At 67.0% G+C, this 20286-nt stretch overlaps 3 protein-coding genes across 11 annotated transcripts; all 3 read left to right on the forward strand.

The window, feature by feature from the left end:
• Positions 1-116: 116 nt before the first annotated feature.
• On the forward strand, positions 117-5156 carry MON1A (MON1 vesicular trafficking associated A). 3 transcript variants are annotated; one of them, XM_087745025.1, is made up of 6 exons: positions 117-356; positions 1235-1376; positions 1651-2118; positions 2315-3083; positions 3187-3334; positions 3777-5156. In XM_087745025.1, exons 2-6 carry the CDS (start codon positions 1250-1252, stop codon positions 3915-3917), a joined length of 1653 nt encoding a protein of 550 aa, XP_087601151.1. In that variant the 5' UTR covers positions 117-356; positions 1235-1249; the 3' UTR covers positions 3918-5156. The 3 variants fall into 3 exon arrangements, with proteins under 3 accessions (XP_087601151.1, XP_087601152.1, XP_087601153.1); XM_087745026.1 differs by having other exon boundaries at positions 2318-3083; XM_087745027.1 differs by having other exon boundaries at positions 3187-3358; positions 3777-3910.
• Positions 5157-5439: 283 nt separating this feature from the next.
• MST1R (macrophage stimulating 1 receptor) lies at positions 5440-14959 on the forward strand. 7 transcript variants are annotated; one of them, XM_087743714.1, is made up of 21 exons: positions 6538-6593; positions 7221-8525; positions 9716-9904; positions 9987-10112; positions 10189-10359; positions 10577-10746; positions 10840-11017; positions 11106-11251; positions 11366-11527; positions 11723-11816; positions 11919-12146; positions 12219-12383; positions 12458-12614; positions 12698-12790; positions 12866-13078; positions 13159-13239; positions 13319-13500; positions 13569-13678; positions 13790-13955; positions 14036-14172; positions 14253-14959. In XM_087743714.1, exons 2-21 carry the CDS (start codon positions 7308-7310, stop codon positions 14518-14520), a joined length of 4254 nt encoding a protein of 1417 aa, XP_087599840.1. In that variant the 5' UTR covers positions 6538-6593; positions 7221-7307; the 3' UTR covers positions 14521-14959. The 7 variants fall into 7 exon arrangements, with proteins under 7 accessions (XP_087599839.1, XP_087599840.1, XP_087599841.1 ...); XM_087743715.1 differs by having other exon boundaries at positions 12869-13078; XM_087743716.1 differs by having other exon boundaries at positions 12237-12383; positions 12869-13078.
• A 3939-nt stretch (positions 14960-18898) lies between these two features.
• Positions 18899-19489, forward strand: LOC148050157 (actin, cytoskeletal 1-like). Its single transcript, XM_087744238.1, has one exon. It carries the CDS (start codon positions 18899-18901, stop codon positions 19487-19489), a length of 591 nt encoding a protein of 196 aa, XP_087600364.1.
• Positions 19490-20286: the final 797 nt, after the last annotated feature.

Below are 20286 nucleotides of genomic sequence, written 5' to 3' on the forward strand. Positions count from 1 at the left end.
AGCGTGTCCCGCGCGGCGGGCGGCGCCTGCCGGGAGTCGTAGTCACGGAGAGGCGTGGCGGCGGCGGCGGGCCGCGGGCACTGCCTACAACTCCCATGATGCCGCGGGGCCGGCGCCCGACCTTGGGGCGGCGAGGCCAGGCCCGGCCCGGGCCGGCTGCGGGGGGAGGTTCCCGCCGGCCCGGGGCGCCGCGATGCCGGGGGTGCCGCGGCGGGCAGGGCCGGGGCCAGGGCGGGAGGCGGCCGCCTGCCACTGGCGTCGTCCTCCCCGCCCCGCCTAGGTCCTCCCCCCCGCCGCAGCTGCGCCGGCCGCGCTGCTCGCCCGGGCCTCCGGCCCCGACGGGAGAAGCCGCGAAGGTCGGTCCCTGCGCGGCGTCCTTCGGGGCTGCGGGGGGGTCCCGGGCCTGGCGCTTCCCCGGGGCACGTCGGTGCCCCGGGAGCGGTGACCCCCCGGGAGGGGGGTCCTGGGGAGCCCCTCGGCCGCGGGGGCGGCGGGGAAGGGCAGCAGGCTGGCAGCGGTGCAGCCGGGAGGGGAAGGGCCAGGCGAGGACGGGGCCCTGATCCGCAGCTCGACACCGTCCGGGGCTTTGGGGCGTCACAGGCTTTTGGGGTCGGGGTCCGGCTCCCCCCGGCGTGGCATTACCCGCTGGCCTGGGGGCAGGAGGTGTCACGAAGCGCGGTGCGAAGCCGGAGCTCCACGGGCCTCCCTGCCCGCTGGTTTGGGAGGCCAGCCTGCCTTCCCGCTGTTGCTTTCACTTGTGTGCCTGTGTTCACTCATGCCGACTGAGCGGCCCTGGCCTCAGGAGGAGCTCCACCAGCCTGGTCGCATCTTAGCCACCTAATCCCGGCCAAGGAGGGCCGTAAAACGCGCCCTTTGCAAACACAAGGCCTCTGGGATCCTCGGGGAGTGGGACCAGCCCCAGCCCCACCCGGAGCCAGCTCCCTTCCCTCTCGCTGCCAGGACACGGCAGAGGGAGGCTGAGCGGCTTTCCCAGTGCTCGGGGGAAATCGGGGCCAAGCCTGGATGAAGGGTGCCGGGGCCGAGGAGCTGGAAGGAGCTGGGGCCGCGGGAGGGAGGAAATCCTGCTGGATTAGAGCGGCTTTCCTGACGTCTCACCAGGGCTCGGTGCTGCATGCTGAGCCAGCAGGATTGGGCCAACTCTCGAGAGTGGAGAGTTTTGGGACCCGTTTTGCAGGTGAGGGAACAGAGGGCTGATGACATGGGTCGCATGCAGGTCCTGCCCTGAGGAATGGCTGCAGATGTCCACAAGAAGAAAGGCTGGGAAGTGCCCAACGGATCCCTGGCGCCAGGAGATGGGCAGCACACGGAGCGGTCCGACAGCCCCACGCCGGGGCTGGCGCAGGGGACAGAGCCAGGTAACAGGGCAGAGCTCACTGTGGGGGTAAGCGAGGGGAGAAAAAAAGCAGCTCCTCATTATGCAGGCTGGGCCCTCCACAGCCGTGTGGGCAGGGGGAGACAGGCCCACTGGCAACTCCTCACCAGCAGGACCCACACCCCTGGGTGCCGCGGGATGGGGAGAGGAAGGCAGGTCCCTCCCTGCAACTCCCTGTGCCTTTTCTGCCCTCTGTCCGCCCGTTGCCTCAGCATGGGGGACAGATGGATGGACACCGCACAACCCGTTGTTCCCAGGGGCGGGCCAGGAGGGAGCCATGTTCGTGCACACCCGCTCCTATGAGGACTTGACAAGTCCCGAGGACGGGGCGGCCGCCGTGCGGAGCCCGGAGGAGAGGCGAGGGGAGCCGGCCGAGCCGACCAGCATGGAGCAGATCAGCAAGGACTTCAGCGAGCTGAGCACACAGCTCACAGGCATGGCTCTCGACCTGGAGGAGGAGATGAGGCAGAGCAAGGAGGGGAAGCTGGAGCCGTCCCCACAGACCACCCGCCGCGACTCAGTGCTGTCTGGCAAGGAGGAGGAGGATGTGACCATGGATGCCTGGCGCATGCACCGGAAGCACGTCTTTGTGCTGAGCGAGGCAGGCAAGCCCGTGTACTCCCGCTATGGCTCTGAGGAGGCCCTCTCCAGCACCATGGGCGTCATGATGGCCCTGGTGTCCTTCCTGGAGGCTGAGAAAAACGCCATCCGGTCCATCCACGCAGGTACTGCCCTGGGGGGGGAGTGGGACAGGGGGGTGTCATGGCCTGCCCGGCCGTGCCCCTGCTGTGGGCCACATTAGCTGTTCCCAGGGGCAGTTTGGTTACTGGGGGGAGAGGCTGCAGCCTGGCTCCCTCTTGCAGCCCCAGGGAACCAGGCTTACAGGTCTGTCCCCGCCCCCGCGGGGAACTCCCTCCCAAGCAGATGGCTACAAGGTGGTCTTTGTGCGGAGGAGCCCGCTGGTGCTGGTGGCAGTGGCGCGGACTCGACAGTCAGAGCAAGAGATCGCCCATGAGCTGCTCTACATCTACTACCAGATCCTGAGCCTGCTCACCTGGACCCAGCTCAACCACATCTTCCAGCAGAAACAGAACTATGACCTGCGCAGGCTCCTGGCCGGCTCCGAGCGCATCACTGACAACCTGCTGGACCTCATGGCCCACGACCCCAGCTTCCTCATGGGTGCCGTGCGCTGCCTGCCCCTGGCCGCCAGTGTCCGGGACGCTGTCAGCACCAGCCTCCAGCAGGCCAAGGCCAAGAGCCTGGTCTTCTCCATCCTCCTGTCAGGGAACCAGCTAGTGTCTCTCGTGAGGAAGAAGGATCAGTTCCTCCACCCCATTGACCTCCATCTGCTCTTCAACCTCATCAGCTCTTCTTCCTCCTTCCGGGAGGGTGAAGCCTGGACTCCCATTTGCCTCCCCAAGTTCAACTCCAGTGGCTTCTTCCATGCCCACATCTCTTACCTGGAGCAGGAGATGGACCTGTGCCTCCTGCTGGTCTCCACTGACCGCGAGGACTTCTTCACTGTCTCTGACTGTAAGCGGCGCTTCCAGGAGCGCCTACGGCGGCGGGGGGTGCACCATGCTCTGCAGGAGGCCCTGCGCACCCCCTTCTACAGTGTTGCCCAGGTGGGCATCCCTGACCTCCGGCACTTCATCTACAAGTCGAAAAGCTCTGGGCTCTTTACCAGGTGAGGCCCCTGGGGAACAATCGGGCCAAGGCCATGGCATGGGGCAAGCCTTTTCCACAGATCCCCTTCTCCGGGGGGCTAATGGGGTGCTGTGTTCCTGCAGCCCTGAGATTGAGGCACCCTACGTGCGGGAGGAGGAGAAGGAGAGGCTCTTGGGGCTCTACCAGTACCTCCACAGCCGGGCTCACAACTCTTCGCGCCCCCTGAAGAACATCTACTTCACGGGCCCCCGTGAGAACCTCCTGGCTTGGGTAAGGGCCGTCTGCAGGGTTTAGGTGAGCCTGTCTTTTCCAGTCCTGTATGGCAGAGCTGGGGGCAGGGGGTAGCACAACACAGCACCCGCTCCATGGTCCCCAGGGTGGCCCCCAGCCTGCGCATGGTCCTTTTGGGAGTCAGCCTGCCCTGTGCACCCCTGTGCCAGGGAGGGATGGGCAGGGATAGCAGCAGAGGCTGGTGGGTGCTGGCACCCAGGGCTGTGCCATGCGCTGTCGTGAACTCCCCAGGGCTGCAGAGAAAACACGCTCTGGGAGCAAACCCTGGGGTTTGGTCCCCCCACTTCTGAGCAAACCAGGTGCCACGCATTTAGGGTACTCCACAGCCACCCCATGTCCCTGCCCATGGGGGGAAGATGCAGTGCGAGCTCCAAGTGGGGCACAGATATATGCCCAGCCTGTACCCTGTTTTTTTACTCAGGTAACCAGCGCCTTCGAGCTCTACATATGCTACAGTCCCCTGGGGACCAAAGCTGGCGCCATCAGTGCTGTCAACAAGCTCATGAAGTGGATCCGCAAGGAGGAAGACCGACTCTTCATCCTCACGCCCCAGACGTACTGACGGGGATTGCCCAGGGCATGGTGCCAGGCGGGGGAGCCCCCGCTCTGCCAGGGAGCCCGTCCCCTGGGGAAGCCCAGGCCATGAGTCCAGGGGAGAGGGCATGGTGGGACCCCGGAGCATGGGGAAACCCACCCATGGGACTGTCCAACCTGGGTGTTAGAGATGGGGTGCACAGCTGCCTGGGGAAGGGGTGAGCAGGACTTTCTCTCATCTGCAGGCAATGCCCCCCAGCTGGAGGGGCTGCCCTTCCTCTGCGGCCCCCAGCTCCAACCCTCGTTGTGGGGGTCCTAGAGCAGGGTTACTGGTACCCTGGGTTGCTGGACGGGATCTGAGCCCCTGGGTTCTGCTGCCTGTGCCTGGTACCCTCCTTTCACTGCCATGCTGTGGCTGTGCCAAGGGTGGGGGAACCCAGGAGAGACGTGGCAGCACTCAGGGGACCTCTGTGCTGCTGTGCCCGCAGAGGGCAGGTGACACCACCCAGGTGGGGGACAGGGCTGGCCCAGGGCATGCACTGCTCCTCTCCCTGCCCTGGGGGAGCCAGGTCCCCCAAGTGCCAGGCAGCCTCTGGCAGTCCCAGAGCTCTGCCCCGGCAGGTTTGCCCCCTTGGCATCTGTGCGTGCCCAGACCCTTCCAACCATGGCTGTGAGAAGGACGTCCCTAGGGATGCTGGCAGGCAGGGTGGTGGGTCAGCCTGCCCCAGCTGGGACAGCGGGGTCCTGCTTACCCCCCCACAGGGACACAGAGCAGCCCCAGAGAGACTTGGGGTACTGGGGTGCCCATCGGGGTGCTTGTGGTCTCGTGGTGCTGGCTCCTGGGCAGTGGACCCTAAAGGGGCTGGAGATCCCACTGGCACGGGGCCCTGGTGCCCCCCCAGCCCAAGGAGGGTCTTACCCTTGGTGTGGGGGCACCTGCCTCCCAAACCCAGCCCCTCGAGCCAGCTACGCTGAGCTTGCTGCGCAAGGGCCCCCTCCTCCCCAGCTGCCCCCAGGCACTGGTGTGGGGCCGAGTGCCTGTGAACAACGCGACACGCTGGGCACGGCCTGACCCCATGTTTTGGGGCTGCGTGCTGAGCGCTGGGACGGGTGTTCAAGGAGGGGCAGAGCCACCGGGGTGGCACCAAGACACCGAAGGAGCTGGGAAGGACCTGGCAGGGCTAGCGCAGGAACTCTGCTCCTGTATTTATGCTCCTGCCAGAGTGTAATCGCTTGTCTTTGCTCATAAACATTATCTGGACCCTAAGTCAAGTCTTGTCAGGTTCATGGGTGTCCCGTTGCGGGGGGGGGAGGGGGGGGGGAGGGCAAATGGCCAAGATGGGGGGGAAGTTTGGTCCAAGTTGGGGTATGGTGCAGTCCAGCCCTAGCGACCTGCTGGGGGCTGGGAAAGCTGCCGGGGAGCGGTGCAAGGCAGCTGGGGCTGTGCTGGCAAGAGGCAGTGCCAGCTGGAGGGTGGGAGCAGCAAAAACCCCAGCACGAGCTGGCCAAGGCCAGCTAATGTCGAAACCGAGCGGGAGACGCGCAGCCGGAGGAAGGAGCTGTTGGGTAAGGCGCGGGGCCAGCGTAACCGCCGGGCCTTGCACAACACAGGGTGGGAGCCTGGGAGGGCTGAGGCTGGCCAGGTGACGAGGGCAGGGGAGCCCGTTTTCAGCGTGTTCAGCCCCTCCTGGGACCAAAGTCCCTCCGGCAGCGTGAGACAGCGCCCTGTTCAGCTGGAGGAAAAGTCTAGGACCCACAGCCCGACCGCTTGAGGGCAACAGGGCACTTGGAGGGCAAATCCGTGTGATAACACCAGCATGAAAAGCATCTTCCTTCATCCGTGGGAACAGCAGCAAGTTCTGGCAGCGCTGGCACCTCCTGCCACCGCCGGCAGCCCTTGATGGGGTGGGATAAAGGGACTTGAGGCAAAGAACGGGCACAACCAAAATGCCCCCTGTGGCTCCCCTCCCAAAGCTGTGGCCCCGCTCTTGCCCCCCAGCTGGAAACCCCCATGCTGAGCCAGAAGTCCGCCCCGCTGCCCTGGACATGAGTCGCAAGTGCGGTGCCAGCAGGCAGCTTCGGGGAATCGGTGATTTCGTGTGTCAGGCTGTCGACAGCCCCTGCTGCCGGTGGCCGTGGGACTGGGGGTGGCGGCTGAGGGGCCAACGGGTGTCAACGTGCCCAGACCCCGCACACACCCTGGGATGCTGGCAGCCACCTCCCAGCCACGGGGACCCTCCACGGGCAGCACTGGGCTGCAGCGGGCACCCAGGGCATCGTGCCAGCCTTGCACCCCGTGTCCTGCTCGGGGGCCCCAGCTCTCACCCACATCCCTGTGGGGCACCGTGCCCACCCGAGTTTGTCTGCCTGGGGTGCCCAGCATCCCCCCAGGTTGCCCACCCAAGCTTGTCCCCCTGGGGTGCCCAGCATCCCTCCGGGCACCCCGGGACCGTGTGCCCCCCGGCTCCCCCTGTGCCCCCGCGAATTCCTTGTCGCCCCGAGCACCCCCGTCCCCCCGGGCTGCGTGTGCCGGTGCCGGCCCTCGGGGACCCCCGCGGGGCCCGGGGGCAGGGCCCGCCCGCCCCGTCCCGCCCCGTCCCGCCTCGCCTGCTCGGGCCCGGCCCGGCCCCGCTCCGCCCCGCCCCGCCCCGGCACGGCACGGCCCGGCACGGCCCGGCAGCGCCCGCCGCCCCGCAGCGCCCAGGTGAGGGCCCCGCCGCCCGGCAGGGCTCGGAACGGGACAGACCGGGACCGGACAGACCGAGACGGGACGGGGCGGCCCCGGGGAGGGACGGGGCGGGCAGTCGGAGGCGACGGGGACCCCGGCTGGGGACCGGGCCGAGCCCCGGTGAGCTGGCAGGGGGGGACACCCCGGCCGCGGGGGTACACCGGGGTCCCTGTCCCTGGGGGCTGGCAGGGAGCTTGTCCGAGTCCCGCGGGGATCCACTGTCCCCATTGCTGTCCCGGGGGGCTGGCAGGGGTCCCCATCCCCGGCCTGTCCCCGGGGGGCTGGCAGGGTCCCCATTCCCGTCCCCAGGAGGGGGCTCGACGGGGTCGTGCGGGCCAGGGGTGCCCCCGGGGGACAGGCAAGGGTGTCTGGGAGGTGGCAGCAGGCAGGATTTGTCCCCCTGCTCCAGGCAGCTTGGCTTCACCTCCCACTTGCAGTGTTTGGGAAGAGGTTTGGTGTGGCCGACCCTCCCCCCTGGCAGCACCCGTCATTGTCTGGCCCTGGGGGGCCCCGGCACCCCCTGCCCCACGCACAGCTGCGGCAGTGGCCCGGGGTCCTCCCCTAACTGCAGGAGGTAAAACCCTTTCTCCTTTATTTTTGCAGATGCAATGGTGACCCATCCTCCGTGTGTCCCGATCCCCCTCGCTGCTGAGAACCATCAATAACCCCACGCCAGCAGCACCGCGCAGCATGGGACTGTCGTGCTGTGCGTGCCTCTTGCTGGCGCTCACCCTGGCCCCACTGGGCGCCAGTGCCTGGCAGTGCCCCCGCATCCCTTACAGCTCCACCAGGAACTTCTCCATCCCCTACACGCTGCCCAGCCTCGACGCTGGCAGCCCCGTGCAGAACGTCGCTGTCTACACCGACTCCACCGGCCCGGCCGCCGTCTTCGTGGCCATCCGCAACCGCATCCTACTGGCCAGCCCCGAGCTGCGCCTCCTCTCGGTCCTTGTCACCGGCCCGGTGGGCAGCACCGAGTGTGAGATCTGCCGCCTGTGCCCGGCTGCCGTGGACGTCCCTGAGGACACGGACAATGTCCTGCTGCTGCTAGACCCGCTGGAGCCGTGGCTTTACAGCTGTGGCACGGCGTGGCACGGGCTGTGCTACCAGCACCAGCTGGAGGTGCGGGACGGCAAGGTGGCCATCACGACCACACGCTGCCTGTACTCGGTCATGGGCAACAGCCCTGCGTCCTGCCCCGACTGCGTGGCCAGCCCCCTGGGGACCAGTGCCACCGTGGTGGCCACCTCCTACGCCTCTTTCTTCTACCTCGGCTCCACCATCAACAGCAGCATGGCAGCGCGGTACAGCCCACAGTCAGTGTCTGTCCGCAGGCTGAAGGGCACCTTGGACGGCTTTTCAGACGACTTCCAGTGGCTGACGGTGCTGCCGCGCTACCAGGACAACTACACCATCCACTATGTGCACTCCTTCGCTGACGGGGACCACGTGTACTTCCTGACGGTGCAGCCGGAGCAGCCGGGCTCACCAGCATACCACACACGCCTGGCACGGCTCAGCACACACGAGCACGACCTCCGCCACTACCGTGAACTTGTCCTCGACTGCCGCTTCGAGTCCAAGCGGCGGCGGCGGCGCAGCGGCCAGGAGGACGTCGAGCGGGACGTCGCCTACAACGTGCTGCAGGCTGCCCACGCTGCCCGCCCTGGCGCCCGCCTGGCCCGTGACCTCGGCATCAACGACACTGACGTGGTGCTCTTCGGCGCCTTTGCCGAAAGCCAGCCGGAGAGCCGGGTGCCACGAGAGGACTCGGCCGTCTGCGCCTTCCCCCTCCGCCTCCTCAACCAGGCCATGGAGGAGGGCATGGAGAAGTGCTGTGGCACTGGGCACCAGCCGCTGCTGCGGGGGCTCAGCTTCTTCCAGCCGGTGGAGTACTGCCCACACAATGTGAGTTCTCCGCCCCGTGCCGTGTCCGTCCTGGGGGGCCTAGGGATCAGTTGGGACGCAGGGAAGTGGATCTGGGAAGTGCTGGTAAAGCGGGGTGGACTGGGGCGGTGGGTTGGGCAGGAGGAGAGTGGTATCGCCCAGGTGTGACTCAGCCCCGGCTGCACTGAGGTGGTAGGGTGCTGGCGGGGATCCAGCTGCGCTCCCCACCCCGGGCACCCCGTGCTCGCCCAAGCTGTGTGCCACAGACACGTGTCCGGGCACATGGGCGCACCGCTGCTTGCCATGCACCACACCAAAAGTCGCTCTCCTCGGTGTGGCTGCCCCGGGGAGCACCGGCTCCAGCCCCTGTGGTGACTGTCCCCAGCGCCACGTTGTTGATGGCCACCCCCTCCAGCTTATTTATGTGTGCGGGGGACAGGGAAGCCGCAGGGCCTCTGTGCTCCCCAGGCTGGGGTGTGTGAGGTGCCCGGCCGCTCCTGCCTTGGCCCCCCGGCCCCAGGGCCGCCGCCTTCTCTGGGCAAATAAACCACAGGCGGAAGCACAATTAGTCACTGGGGTTTCTCGTCTGCCACAGCTGTGGGGCAGGAACACCGTGTCCCAGGGACAAGCTCCGGCACGGCCAGGATGGGGATGGGCCGGCGCCCTGGCAGGGCCCCCTCTGCAGGCAGGGTCCCAGTAAGCACCCGTGACACGAGTTTTGGTGTTCTCAGCCAGACGCAGGGCAAGGCGCAGCCAAATCCCCTCCTCTTCCCACGCACAGAGCAGACAGCTCACTGCCGCTGACTCACACCGCTGGCAGGGCGAGCCGGGAGGGGACACCTGGCCCCAAGCATCACTGGGGGGCCAGTGGGGACCCTCCGGTTCCTGGTATCCCCCTTCATCCCCAGCCGCCTGCCGAGCCCTGGGGGTCAGGGGAGGGCTGGCTTTGGGGTGCCCGCCCTGCAGTGCTGGCACTGACAACCACATCCCGATGGGGTGGGAGGGGAGGGCAGGATCTGATGCTGCGCAGGGGCTGCAGGAGGGGCTGCGGACATGTTTTTTCCCTGCAGTTTCACAGCCTGGAGGGGAGTTTGGGCAATCGGGCACTCCCTAAAATATCTCACAGCTGGAGCTGGTGCCCACCTGTGAGGGTGCAGGGGGTCGGGGTGCCGGTGCTGGCTTCAAAGCACCCATCCAGCACTCGGCTGCAGGTGAACCTCTCTGCACCGGTGACGGACACCAGCTGCTGGGACCAGCCGACCCTCGTCCCCGCTGCCTCCCATAAGGTGGACCTGTTCAATGGGCACCTGGCCGGCGTCCTCCTCACCTCCATCTTTGTCACCGCCCTGGGAGACGTCACTGTGGCCCACCTGGGCACAGCAGAGGGACGCATCTTCCAGGTGGGATGGGGGACCGGGAGGGGTGGGAGGTGCCCAGCAGGGTGTGGGGTCATGCTGAGCCCCCTGTTCTGCCCCGCTGCAGATGGTGCTCCAGCGCTCCAGCTCCTACCTCCGCACCTTGGCCAACTTCTCCCTGGGGGAGCCGGGGCCGGTGCGGGGTGCCATGGGTCTGCAGAGCCACTCGCTGTTCTTCACTGCCGGCACCAAGGTGAGTGGGGGGCCCGGGGGGTGCAGGGCAGGCTCTGAGCCCCACACACCCGCTTGCCTCCACTCTTCACCCCCAGGTGTGGCGCCTGAACGTCACTGGACCCGGTTGCCGCCACTTCTCCACGTGTCAGCGCTGCTTGCGGGCTGAGCGCTTCATGGGCTGCGGCTGGTGCCGGGATGGGTGCATGCGCCGCCATGAGTGCACCGGCCCCTGGGTCCAGGACAGCTGCCCGCCCGTCCTCACCGACGTAGGTCTGCGCCGCCGTGCCCCCTGCACCCCACATCTCCTGGGTACTCGGATGGGGAGGGAGGTGATGCGTGGGGTGGCACATGGTGGGACCTTTGCTCCATCCGGAGACCCCCTCCCTGGGACGGGTGTCACGCCCCACAGGGAAGGGGTTTTCCAGACCCACGACTGTCACCGGGCTTTTGGGGCTCAGGGCAACGTGGATGCCTCTCCTGCAGTTCCACCCCCGGAGCGCCCCGCTGCGAGGCCGGACACGGGTGACGCTCTGCGGCATGACCTTCCGCTCCCACCTGGATCCCGACCCCCGCCACAGCCCCCCTGGCACCTACCGGGTGGTGGTGGGACAGCGAGACTGCGCCGTGCTGTTGGAGGAGAGCAAGAGCCACAGGTGCGTGGCGGTGCTGAGGGGGACGACGGCAGCAGAGAGGGGTCTGGGGTCGCCCCCCCGGCCCGGGGCTGACCCCCCATCACTGCCGTGCAGACCCCTGCCCACCTCCCGCCGCAAGGACTTTGTGGACGTGCTGGTGTGTGAGCTGGAGCCAGGGGGCCTGACGGCAGTGAGGGGCCTGGCCGACGTGGTGCTCACCGTGGAGGAACCTGCTGGACCCTCCAGCTTCCGTGTCCACGGCTCGGCCACCCTCGGCGGCTTCATCTTCGTGGTATGGCCCTGCGCTGGTGGTCACCCCTGGCAGGGGCTGGGAGGGAGTTGGCTCACCCACCCACCCCACCGACCCCGTCTCTGCCCAGGAGCCCCGCATCAGCACCCTGCACCCCCCATTTGGACCCCGGGGAGGTGGCACCCACCTCTCCCTGCGTGGCACCCACCTCTCGGCAGGGAGCAGCTGGCGGGTGATGGTCAACGGCTCCGAGTGCCCCCTGGTCGGGCAGCCCAGGTATGCCCCTGTCCTGCCCCCACCGGGCACAGTGGGGTCCCTGGCATGGGGAGGGGCACGGGGACCCTCCCGTGGTCCCACTGTCCCCTCCAGCCATGGCCGCCCTGTCCCCAGGCAGGGTGATGGGGCGATTCGGTGCACGGCTCCTGCCGCCAGTGGCCTGGGCGCAGCCTGGGTGGCCCTGTGGATCGACGGGGAGGAATTCCCGGCCCCCCTGCCCTTCCAGTACCGCCCTGACCCCTTCGTTTCAGCCATCATCCCCAGCTGCAGCTATGAGTGAGTGTGTGGGCTCCTTTCCCCTGGGGAGGAACAGCCCCAGCCTCCCCACTGCCCTGGCCGGGCTGGATGAGGTGCTGGGCACTCTGGGCACCCCAGGGACCATGCTAACCCTGCGTGCCACATGCACCTTGGGGATTGCATGCACCCTGGGGACCATGTGCACCCCGGGGCCCTGACCCCTGCCCGCTGCAGGGGCTCAATGCTCACCATCATCGGCACCCACCTGGACTCGGTGTATCGCGCCAAGATCCGCTTCGAAGCCAGCAGCGTGAGGACCAAAGCCACGGTAAGTGCCAGAACAGGAGGCCGTCACCCCCTGGCCCGGCCCTGCTCACCCCAATCCCCCGGCACTGTGCCACACCGGTGCCCAGCATCCCACCGCCTGCAGGAGTGTGAGGGCCCACGGGCACCAGAGCAGCTGCTGTGCCGCAGCCCGGCCTTCCCCTTCGAGAGCAAGGTGGAGACGGCGCCAGGGAACCTGAGTGTGCTGCTGGATGGTGCCATCGGCCGCTGGCTCTTCCGCCTTCGCTACTACCCCCAGCCCGAGGTCTTCCCCTTGGAGCAGGAGGGCAGGCGCCTGCGCCTCAAGCCCGGCGACGATGAGATTGAGGTGCACGTACGTGGGGTGATGGGGTGAGCCGGGGTGAGCCAGGGTGAGGGGTCCCACCGCTGGGACCACCAGGCTCAGGGCACTGTGTCTGGGCAGCAATTGGGGCTGGATGCCGTGGCCGCCTGCATGAACATTACGATGACGGTTGGGGGCCAGGACTGCCACCCCAACGTGCTGAAGAATGAGGTGACGTGCCGCCTGCCCCGCGAGCTGCGCCTGCCCTCGGACGGGGCCCCCGTGGAGGTAGGCACCCCCTGGGTGGGTGACCCCCCCCCAGTGTACCCCACCCCATTCCCACTGAGCCCCTGCTCCCCCAGATCTGTGTGAATGGCGCCTGCAAGTCACTGGGCTGGGTGCTGCCCCCCACCTCGCTGGACCTGGCTGCCAGCCTGGCCCTTGGCATCAGCGTCACCTTCGTGGTCTGCTGTGTCCTGGCCGCCCTACTGCTCTGCTGGCGCTGGAGGAAGCGGGGGGGTGAGTGCCGCGCTCGCTGGGTGCCCCGCTGCTCCCCAGCCCTGTGTCGCACTGCCCACCACCCACCCCACTGCTGCCCGCAGGGACGGAGAACCTGGAGCTGCTGGTGCAGCCTGGCCGCAGCGACCCCCCCACGACCACTCAGCGCCCCGGCATTGACTACAGAGAGGTGCTGGGTAAGTGGGTGTCACCGGCGGGTGGTGGGGTGCTGGGTGCCTGCCCAGCCCTCACCCTGCCTCTGCCTGTCCCAGCAGTGCTGCCCACGGCAGGCAGTCCTGGCCCAGTGCGGCCCTGGGCACGCTTCACCGGTGCCGGCATGGCGGGTGGTGGCTCCCCCATGCCCCTGCTCAGGACCACGTCCTGCTGCCTGGAGGACCTGCGGCCAGAGTTGCTGGAGGAGGTGAAGGACATCCTAATCCCCGAGGAACGGCTCATCACCCACCGCCACCAGGTCATCGGCAAAGGTGATGCCACACCCCGATTTGACTGTGGCATCGCCCACTCACCATGCACGGTACCAGCTTCATGCTGCCTGTCCCCGCAGGGCACTTTGGCAGTGTCTACCATGGCACCTACATGGACCCACTGCTGGGGAACCTCCACTGTGCTGTCAAGTCCCTGCACCGTGAGTAGCACTCGCTCCCATGGCACAGTCCCATGGCACAGCATGGCAGCGGGGTGCCCCACGGCTCGGCTCTTGGCAGGCATCACGGACGTGGAGGAGGTGGAGGAGTTCCTGCGTGAGGGCATCCTCATGAAGAGCTTCCACCACCCCCAGGTGCTCTCGCTGCTGGGGGTGTGCCTGCCTCGCCACGGGCTGCCCCTCGTCATCCTGCCCTACATGCGCCATGGGGACCTGCGCCACTTCATCCGCACCCAGGAGCAGGTACGGGGGAACCCTGGGGGGGCTGGCGGGGGGCTGAGCTCACCCCACTCACTGCTGCCATCCTGCAGAGCCCCACAGTGAAGGACCTCATTGGCTTCGGGCTGCAGGTAGCCCTGGGCATGGAGTACCTGGCCGAGAAGAAGTTTGTGCATCGGGACCTGGCAGCCAGGAACTGCATGTGAGTGTGGCCGTGCCCGCCGGACCCCGGCCATGGGGTCACCTCGTGGGCCCGGGGGTGGGCATGGGGGGTGCTGCCCAGTGGCCCACCCCCTGAACCGGTGTCCTGCAGGCTGGACGAGACGCTGACGGTGAAGGTGGCCGACTTCGGGCTGGCACGGGACGTGTTTGGCAAGGAGTACTACAGTGTCCGGCGGCACCGCCACGCCAAGCTGCCCGTCAAGTGGATGGCACTGGAGAGCCTCCAGACCCAAAAATTCACCACCAAGTCGGACGTGGTAGGCACGACCCCTGTCCCTGTCCCCTGACCCCTGTCTCCATCCCGCCCACGCCCCCATGGCAGCTCTCTGCTTGGCAGTGGTCCTTCGGGGTGCTCATGTGGGAGCTGCTGACACGGGGGGCATCGCCGTACCCCGAGGTGGACCCCTACGACATGGCCCGCTACCTGCTGCAGGGCAGACGCCTGCCGCAGCCCTGCCACTGCTCCGACACCCTGTGAGTGGCGCTGCGGGGTGGGCAGGGTGGGGTTGGGGGGTCCCGGGGGGCTACTGGTGCTGACGGGGGTGTTGGGGCAGGTACAGGGTGATGCTGAGCTGCTGGGCGCCAGCACCCGAGGAGAGGCCGTCCTTCGCGGGACTGGTGGGCGAGCTGAAGCGTGTCCTGGCCACACTGGAGGGCGAGCACTATGTCAACCTGTCCGTTACCTACGTCAACCTGGAGTGCAGCCCCCCTTTCCCCCCTGCCCCCTTGGAGCAGCTGCCCGATGGCGAGGATGAGGACGAGGATGAGGATGAGGAGGAAGAAGAGGAGGAGGAAGAAGAGGAGGACACGGCCATGTGCTGATGGGGTGCCCTGCACCATGGGAGCTCCCAGAGCCCCATACACTGCAGGCGTGTTCCCCCTAGGAGGGATGAAGGGCGCAGCTGGGTGCTATGGGGCACCCTCCCTATGGGATGGGTGCTGGGAGACGGCTGGGTGCTGTGGGGTGCTCTCCCACGGCTCACACCCAGACCCTGCTTGGTGGTCCCCAGGCTTGGTCCCATGCTGGTGGGGTGCTGTGGGGCTCAGTCCTGCACTGGCTGGGTGCTGGGGGGCTCAGCCCCACACCATGAGGTTGTGCCATGGGGCCCGGGGCTCGGCCCCACACCAATGGGGCTGTGCCCTGGGGCCTTGGCTCAGCCCCAGTGGGTGCTGTGGGGTGGTCTGACCCACCCAGGGGTCCCGTGGGGTTTCCAACCCCTTGTCTGCTCGAATCACTCATTAAAATCTAACTATATTTTTTCCCGGGCTGGAGCTGTGTCTTTGGGGTGGGCCATGCCCTGCATTGGCAGCACCCCTGTCCCCCTGCGTGGAGGGGGCTCCCCCCCATGGGTCCCCGCCGTCCCGGGGCACCCACCTCGCAGGGGGCAGGGGTGAGGGTGCACCCACCGTTCCCATGCCAGCCACGGGAGGGCACCTGCACACCGGTGCTGGCATGGCCACCCCGGGCACCATCCCCCGGTGCCTGCCATGTGCGGGGCCACCCTATGCACCCTGGGTCCCGACACAGCCCCCTGTGCTCAGGGGGGACCCAGGCATCCGGGAGGTGATGCTGGCATCAAGAAAAAGGATTTTCCTAAAAATCCCCCTCCCACCCTCTTCAGCTGTGGCTAAATATAGCCCCAGCAGCTCCGCCAGCAGCTCTGCCAGCCGGGTGGGCTTGAGGCGCCTGCCTGGCTGCACGGCTAGGGTGGGCCGTGGGGCGCGAGACGGCGTGGGGCACACCGTGCTCTTGGGCGGGGGGTGATGGTGCCCCTGGGATCCTGCTGCCTGGGCCGTGGGTGACGGTGCCCCTGGGATCAGGGGATGATGGGCATGCGGGGCATGGAATCGCTATGCCCCTGGGATCATGATGCTCCTGGGATGATGGACGCCTGGGCATGGGATCAGGGTGCCTTTGGGATCACGGGTGCCTGGGCATGGGATCACAGTGCCGCTGGTGTCAGGGAGCCCAGGGTGTGGGATTACAGTGTCCCTGGCATCGAGGTGCCCCTGGGATCACAGTGCCCAGGCCATGGGATCACGGTAGCCGACTTGGTGGTGCCCAGCCTGCAGTACCCCCCAACACTGCCTGCTTTTGGACACCACTGCCCACCCTGCCCACCTGCATGGGACCCTGGTGGGGGACCCCAGACCGGGCTTGGGGCTGACATGTGGTGACCAAGCGTCGTTATCAGCCTCACTTAATTACACTCTCATTGCTTCAGCCGCTGCCTGTGCAGGGGATGGTGCAGCTCGTGCCCAGGGGCATGCCCGGAGGCTAGCATTGGGGCTGCCCAGGAGCAGGGGACAGCAACTAAGCCCCCCACTGATGCTTGCTGCCGCACGAGCTAGCCTTCTCTGCTCCTTTTGCTGGCAGTGGTGGCAGATGTCACATCTGTGAGGAGCTCGTCCCGATGAGGATGTTCCCTCTGCCCCAATTTTGGGGCAAAAATCCCCTAGAACATGACACTGGGAAAAAGGAGGGGGCCAGTGATGGGCATCACCCCCCTGGGTGCACGTCCAGAGCTTGAGGCGGGTCGCGAGGGCAGGGTTTGGGGCTCTGTGGATGGGCAGGGGATGCTATGGGCAAGTCCAGGACCAACAGGGGATGCTGAAACGTGCCCCAGCCCCATGGCCACGGGCAGCTCCTTTCCCTGGTCCGTGGCTGGCCACCCAGGTGCTGCAGCCAGTGCCAGCTTTAAATAAAACCTCCTCGGCTGCTCATTAAGCGGTGCCGGAGCCTGGGGCTGCGTCAGCTCCCATCAGCCAAGCTGTCCGTCTCCGCCGGCGTGTCGCACCTGCATGGCTCCGCCACTGCTCGCGGGAGGGTATTTTTAGCATGGCTGGGTCCTGGCATTCCCGCAGTCAGGGAGTCTGCCAGGACTGTGCCTCAGTTTCCCCATGGTGGGGCCATGCTGCGCCCCCAGTCTGGGTTTCGGGGTGGCCATGCCCCCGGTGTGGGTGCTGGTCCTGCCCGTGCGAGACCGAGCAGCACCATTTCGGCTAGGCTGTCGAGTTGCTGTGGCAACAGAAAGGGCCTGGCACCGTGCAGTTATTATGGGCTGGATCAGAAACAGGAGGTGCTGGGGGATGCTGGGCACCGGTGCTGGGGGATGCTGGGTGCCGGGGCGGCTGGCTGGGCACTGGCAGCAGCCAGGATGCAGGGATGGATAGCTGGATGGATGGATGGATGGATGGACGGACGGACAGATGGATGGACAGGCACCCTGGGTGTTGCCCTTCTCAGCACGGGGCAGGGTGGGTGCCCAGGGCTGTGGTCAGGTGGAAGATGGATGCCAGGCCCACTGCCCCACAACACAGGGGTACCCCGCATCAGGCAGGGCTGCCAGTGCCCCGTGGCGGGGTGGTACAGGGCACTGCTCATTAGCTGACGAGGCTTGCATGGTTACAGTGACGTGCATGAGGAGGGCCCCTGCCTTCAGCTGCCCTCCACCACAACAAATGTGCTTGCAGAGATGACAGATTTCACGCTAATACACATTTATCCTGCCCTAATTACGCTGCGGGAGGTGAGGAGCGAGCGCCTGGCCTTTAATGCCACAGGCTGGCAAATGCCCACCCCTGCCTGCCCCTGCCTGCTGCTGCCAGCCGGGATCAGCGCTGGTGCTGCGCATGCTGCCGTGGCACAGGGGACAGGCAGGGGGACCTCACAGGGTGGCATCTCGCACGGCACCTGGCACCCCTGCCCCAGCTGGAGGGTGTCTCAGAGGTGCTGCCTGGGCACGGGTGGGCACCCAGGGTTGGGCACCAGGTAAGTGGCACCCTAAGGTGCTGCATGGCTGGGCACGGTTGGTGGAGCAGCCAGTTGAGCTGCGGGCATGTGTGGCTGTGCCATGCCACGCTGTGCCACGCTGTGCCATGTCACGTCGTGCTGTGCCCACCCGCCACGGCTGCAGCAGAGCAGCCGGCGTCCCACCCCGGCAGCGCGCCTTGCACACACAGCACTTTAAATGTTTTATTTGGGGAAAGTGCTGTCGTTAGCAGGGATTAATTATTAAAATCAGAGCCATCTATAAAACATGAGTGGCCGTGCGCGGGGCTGCGGGCACACAGGCAGAGCTGGGCGCAGTCCCGCTGCTGGCAGCGCCCAGGGACGTGCTGCGACGGTGTTTGCCGGTGCCTCCGCAATGGCACTGTGCGCTGGCGGCAGTTTTGGGCTCCCCATGGCAAAGCGGGTGCCATCCAGGTGGGCAGCCTGCCCCCCTTTCACCTCTGCCGCGGCCCGCCAGGCAGGCAACAGTGGGGGCTGGATTGGAGATGGGCAAAATTGTGCCAAATCAGCGTTTGAGTGGAGCAGTGGTCTCCGGCGTCAGCCAGCCCAGCGAGAGGTGGCAGGAGGCAGCAGGCAGTGCCGAGCTGTTTTTAGCGGCAGCCGGAGCGCTGGGGAGCGGGCGTGAAGAGCGGCCGCCGTGCTGCCGCCGCGCCATTTTTAGAAACCGGCAAGTTTTGTTAATGATGCCTGCGAGCGGCGGGGGGGCTGCCTGCACCCCGGCCCCTGCTGCCTGCACCCCAGGCAGGCTGCATGCCTGGCCGCTGGAGACAGCCTGGGCACCCTCGTCCTCCCCACCCAGTGCTGGCACCTGTACCTGGAGGCACCTGCACTGCCCAGGGCACCCCTGCACCCATCTGGGGCTCTGCTAGCCCTAGGGGAGCTTTGATGGTCCCTGGGGAGTTCTGATGGCCCCCGGGAAGCTTTGGTGGCCCCGGGGATTTCTGCTGGCCCCCAAGCAGCTCTGCTGGCCCCTGGGGAGTTTTGGTGGCTCCTGGGGAGCTTTGGAGGCCCTTGGGGAACTATGCTGGCCCCCAAGCAGCTTTGCTGGCCCACAGGGAGCTTTTCTTTAGTGCGAAGCCTTCCAGCCTGTAAGGAACATCTTTTTCCCCTTTTTCTGCCCCTGAGACAGCATCTGCCCTCAGCCGCGGAGGCTCGCCCTGTCTCGGCACCCGCTCAGGACCAGCACCAGCCATGTCCCGGTCCTGGTCCCAGTCCTCTCCCCAGGGCCAGTTCTCTCCTGGCAAGGAGCCCCACTCGATTTGCACGTGAAAATCCTCGCCCCGACCAGCCTCCCCGTGCCCTGGGCCCTAGGGCCGCAAGAGCCTCTTGGGGGCAGGTACCACCCTGGGGATCCTCAGTGGACCCCCAAAAGTCTTCCAGAGGGAAGGGGAACCAAATCCTGATGCCATGGGTGATGTCATCACTGTGATGCAGGCAGTCGCTATGGTGACTGAGCGCCTTCAGGCATGGCTCTGGGAACCAGAGCCAGCCCTGGACGTGATGGGGGCCAAGCCGGTGGAGAGGTACAAGGCTTTGTGTGCCATCGTCATCGACACAGGGATTGGCCACACCAGGAGCGGGCTGGCTGAGGATGAGCAGCCATGGTCCATGGTGCCCTGCCAGGCGGGGGGCGGCCCTGTCCTCACCCACGGCGTGGTCACCGACTGGGATGGGCTGGAGGAGCTGTGGTACTGCGTCCTCTACCAGGAGCTGGGTGTCTGCCCCGAGGAGGTGGCAGTGCTGGCCATGGACGCCCTGGTCTCCGTTGCCGCCAACCAGGAGAAGGTGGCCGAGCTGCTCTTCGAGGGCTTTGGCACGCCGGCCATGCTGGTGCTGCCCCGCTCCCTGCTCGCCACCTACTACTATGGCCACTCCACCAGTGTGGTGGTGGGCTGCAGCACCAGCACCTCCTACGTGGCAGGGGTGCGGGAGGGCTACGCGCTGCTCCACACCACCTTCCACCTGGACACGGTCTCCCCCGAGGCTGCCTGGACGTGATCCCCCACAAGGCTGGCTCCGCCACCGCACAGCCACCTGGCTGGGTGGCTCACTGGCCGCCTCCCTCGACGCCTTCCAGGGCGCATGGGTGCCGTGGGACGCCTACAGGAGGGCGGCCCCGCTGCCGTGCACCCCCGCTGCTGCTGACCCCAATGAAGGGCCGGGGATGGCAATCGGAGGCTGTGCCCCCTTTTTTTCTCCCCCCCGCCAGCCCCCCGAAAGGATGGATGGGGTTTATTTGGCCCCGTTGCCAGGCCAACGCGCGCAATTATCGCTGATTGCCTGGCGGTTGCCATGGTGATGGCAAGCACGCAGGGATGCGGTGCCTCGTGGCGCTTGAGTCACGGACACGCTGCACCCCCCCACCCTGCTGCACCCCACTGTGCACCGCCCCGCACCCCCTTCACCCCGCCTGGGGCAGAGGGGTACAGCCATGTGTCCCCCACCCCATGTCCCCCCACCCCAGGCAGAGGGATACAGCTGGGTGCCCCCAGCCCTGGCACCCCTACCTCGGGCAGCCCGGGCTCGCTCGCTGCAGGGGTCCTGCAGGAAATGTCACCCCAGACCAGCCATGTCACCCCACACCCAGCTCTGGGCTCACTGCAGGGCAGTGGGAAGGGTGGTGGGTGCAGGGGTCAGTGGGTGCACAGGGTGGGGGGTACACAGGTCAGTGGGTGCACAGGGCGGTGGGTGCACAGAGCGGTGGGTGCACAGAATGGTGGGTGCATAGGGCAGGGGGTGCAGAGGGCAGGGGGTGCACAGAGCGGTGGGTGCACAGAGTGGTGGGTGCGCAGGGT

Source organism: Nipponia nippon, unplaced genomic scaffold (assembly GCF_047370975.1).
Source record: "Nipponia nippon isolate SJK-2023a ecotype South Korea unplaced genomic scaffold, ASM4737097v1 scaffold_9, whole genome shotgun sequence".
In the NCBI taxonomy this organism is placed as follows: domain Eukaryota; kingdom Metazoa; phylum Chordata; class Aves; order Pelecaniformes; family Threskiornithidae; genus Nipponia; species Nipponia nippon.

Coding starts and splice junctions, on each gene's coding strand:
- MON1A (XM_087745025.1), top strand. CDS start 1,250: ATGGCTGCAGATGTCCACAAGAAGAAAGGCTGGGAAGTGCCCAACGGA. Junction 2,119..2,314: donor CATCCGGTCCATCCACGCAG/GTACTGCCCTGG, acceptor CTCCCTCCCAAG/CAGATGGCTACAAGGTGGTC. Junction 3,335..3,776: donor GTGAGAACCTCCTGGCTTGG/GTAAGGGCCGTC, acceptor TTTTTTACTCAG/GTAACCAGCGCCTTCGAGCT.
- MST1R (XM_087743713.1), top strand. CDS start 7,308: ATGGGACTGTCGTGCTGTGCGTGCCTCTTGCTGGCGCTCACCCTGGCC. Junction 10,360..10,576: donor GCCCGCCCGTCCTCACCGAC/GTAGGTCTGCGC, acceptor CCTCTCCTGCAG/TTCCACCCCCGGAGCGCCCC. Junction 10,747..10,839: donor GAGGAGAGCAAGAGCCACAG/GTGCGTGGCGGT, acceptor ACTGCCGTGCAG/ACCCCTGCCCACCTCCCGCC.
- LOC148050157 (XM_087744238.1), top strand. CDS start 18,899: ATGGGTGATGTCATCACTGTGATGCAGGCAGTCGCTATGGTGACTGAG.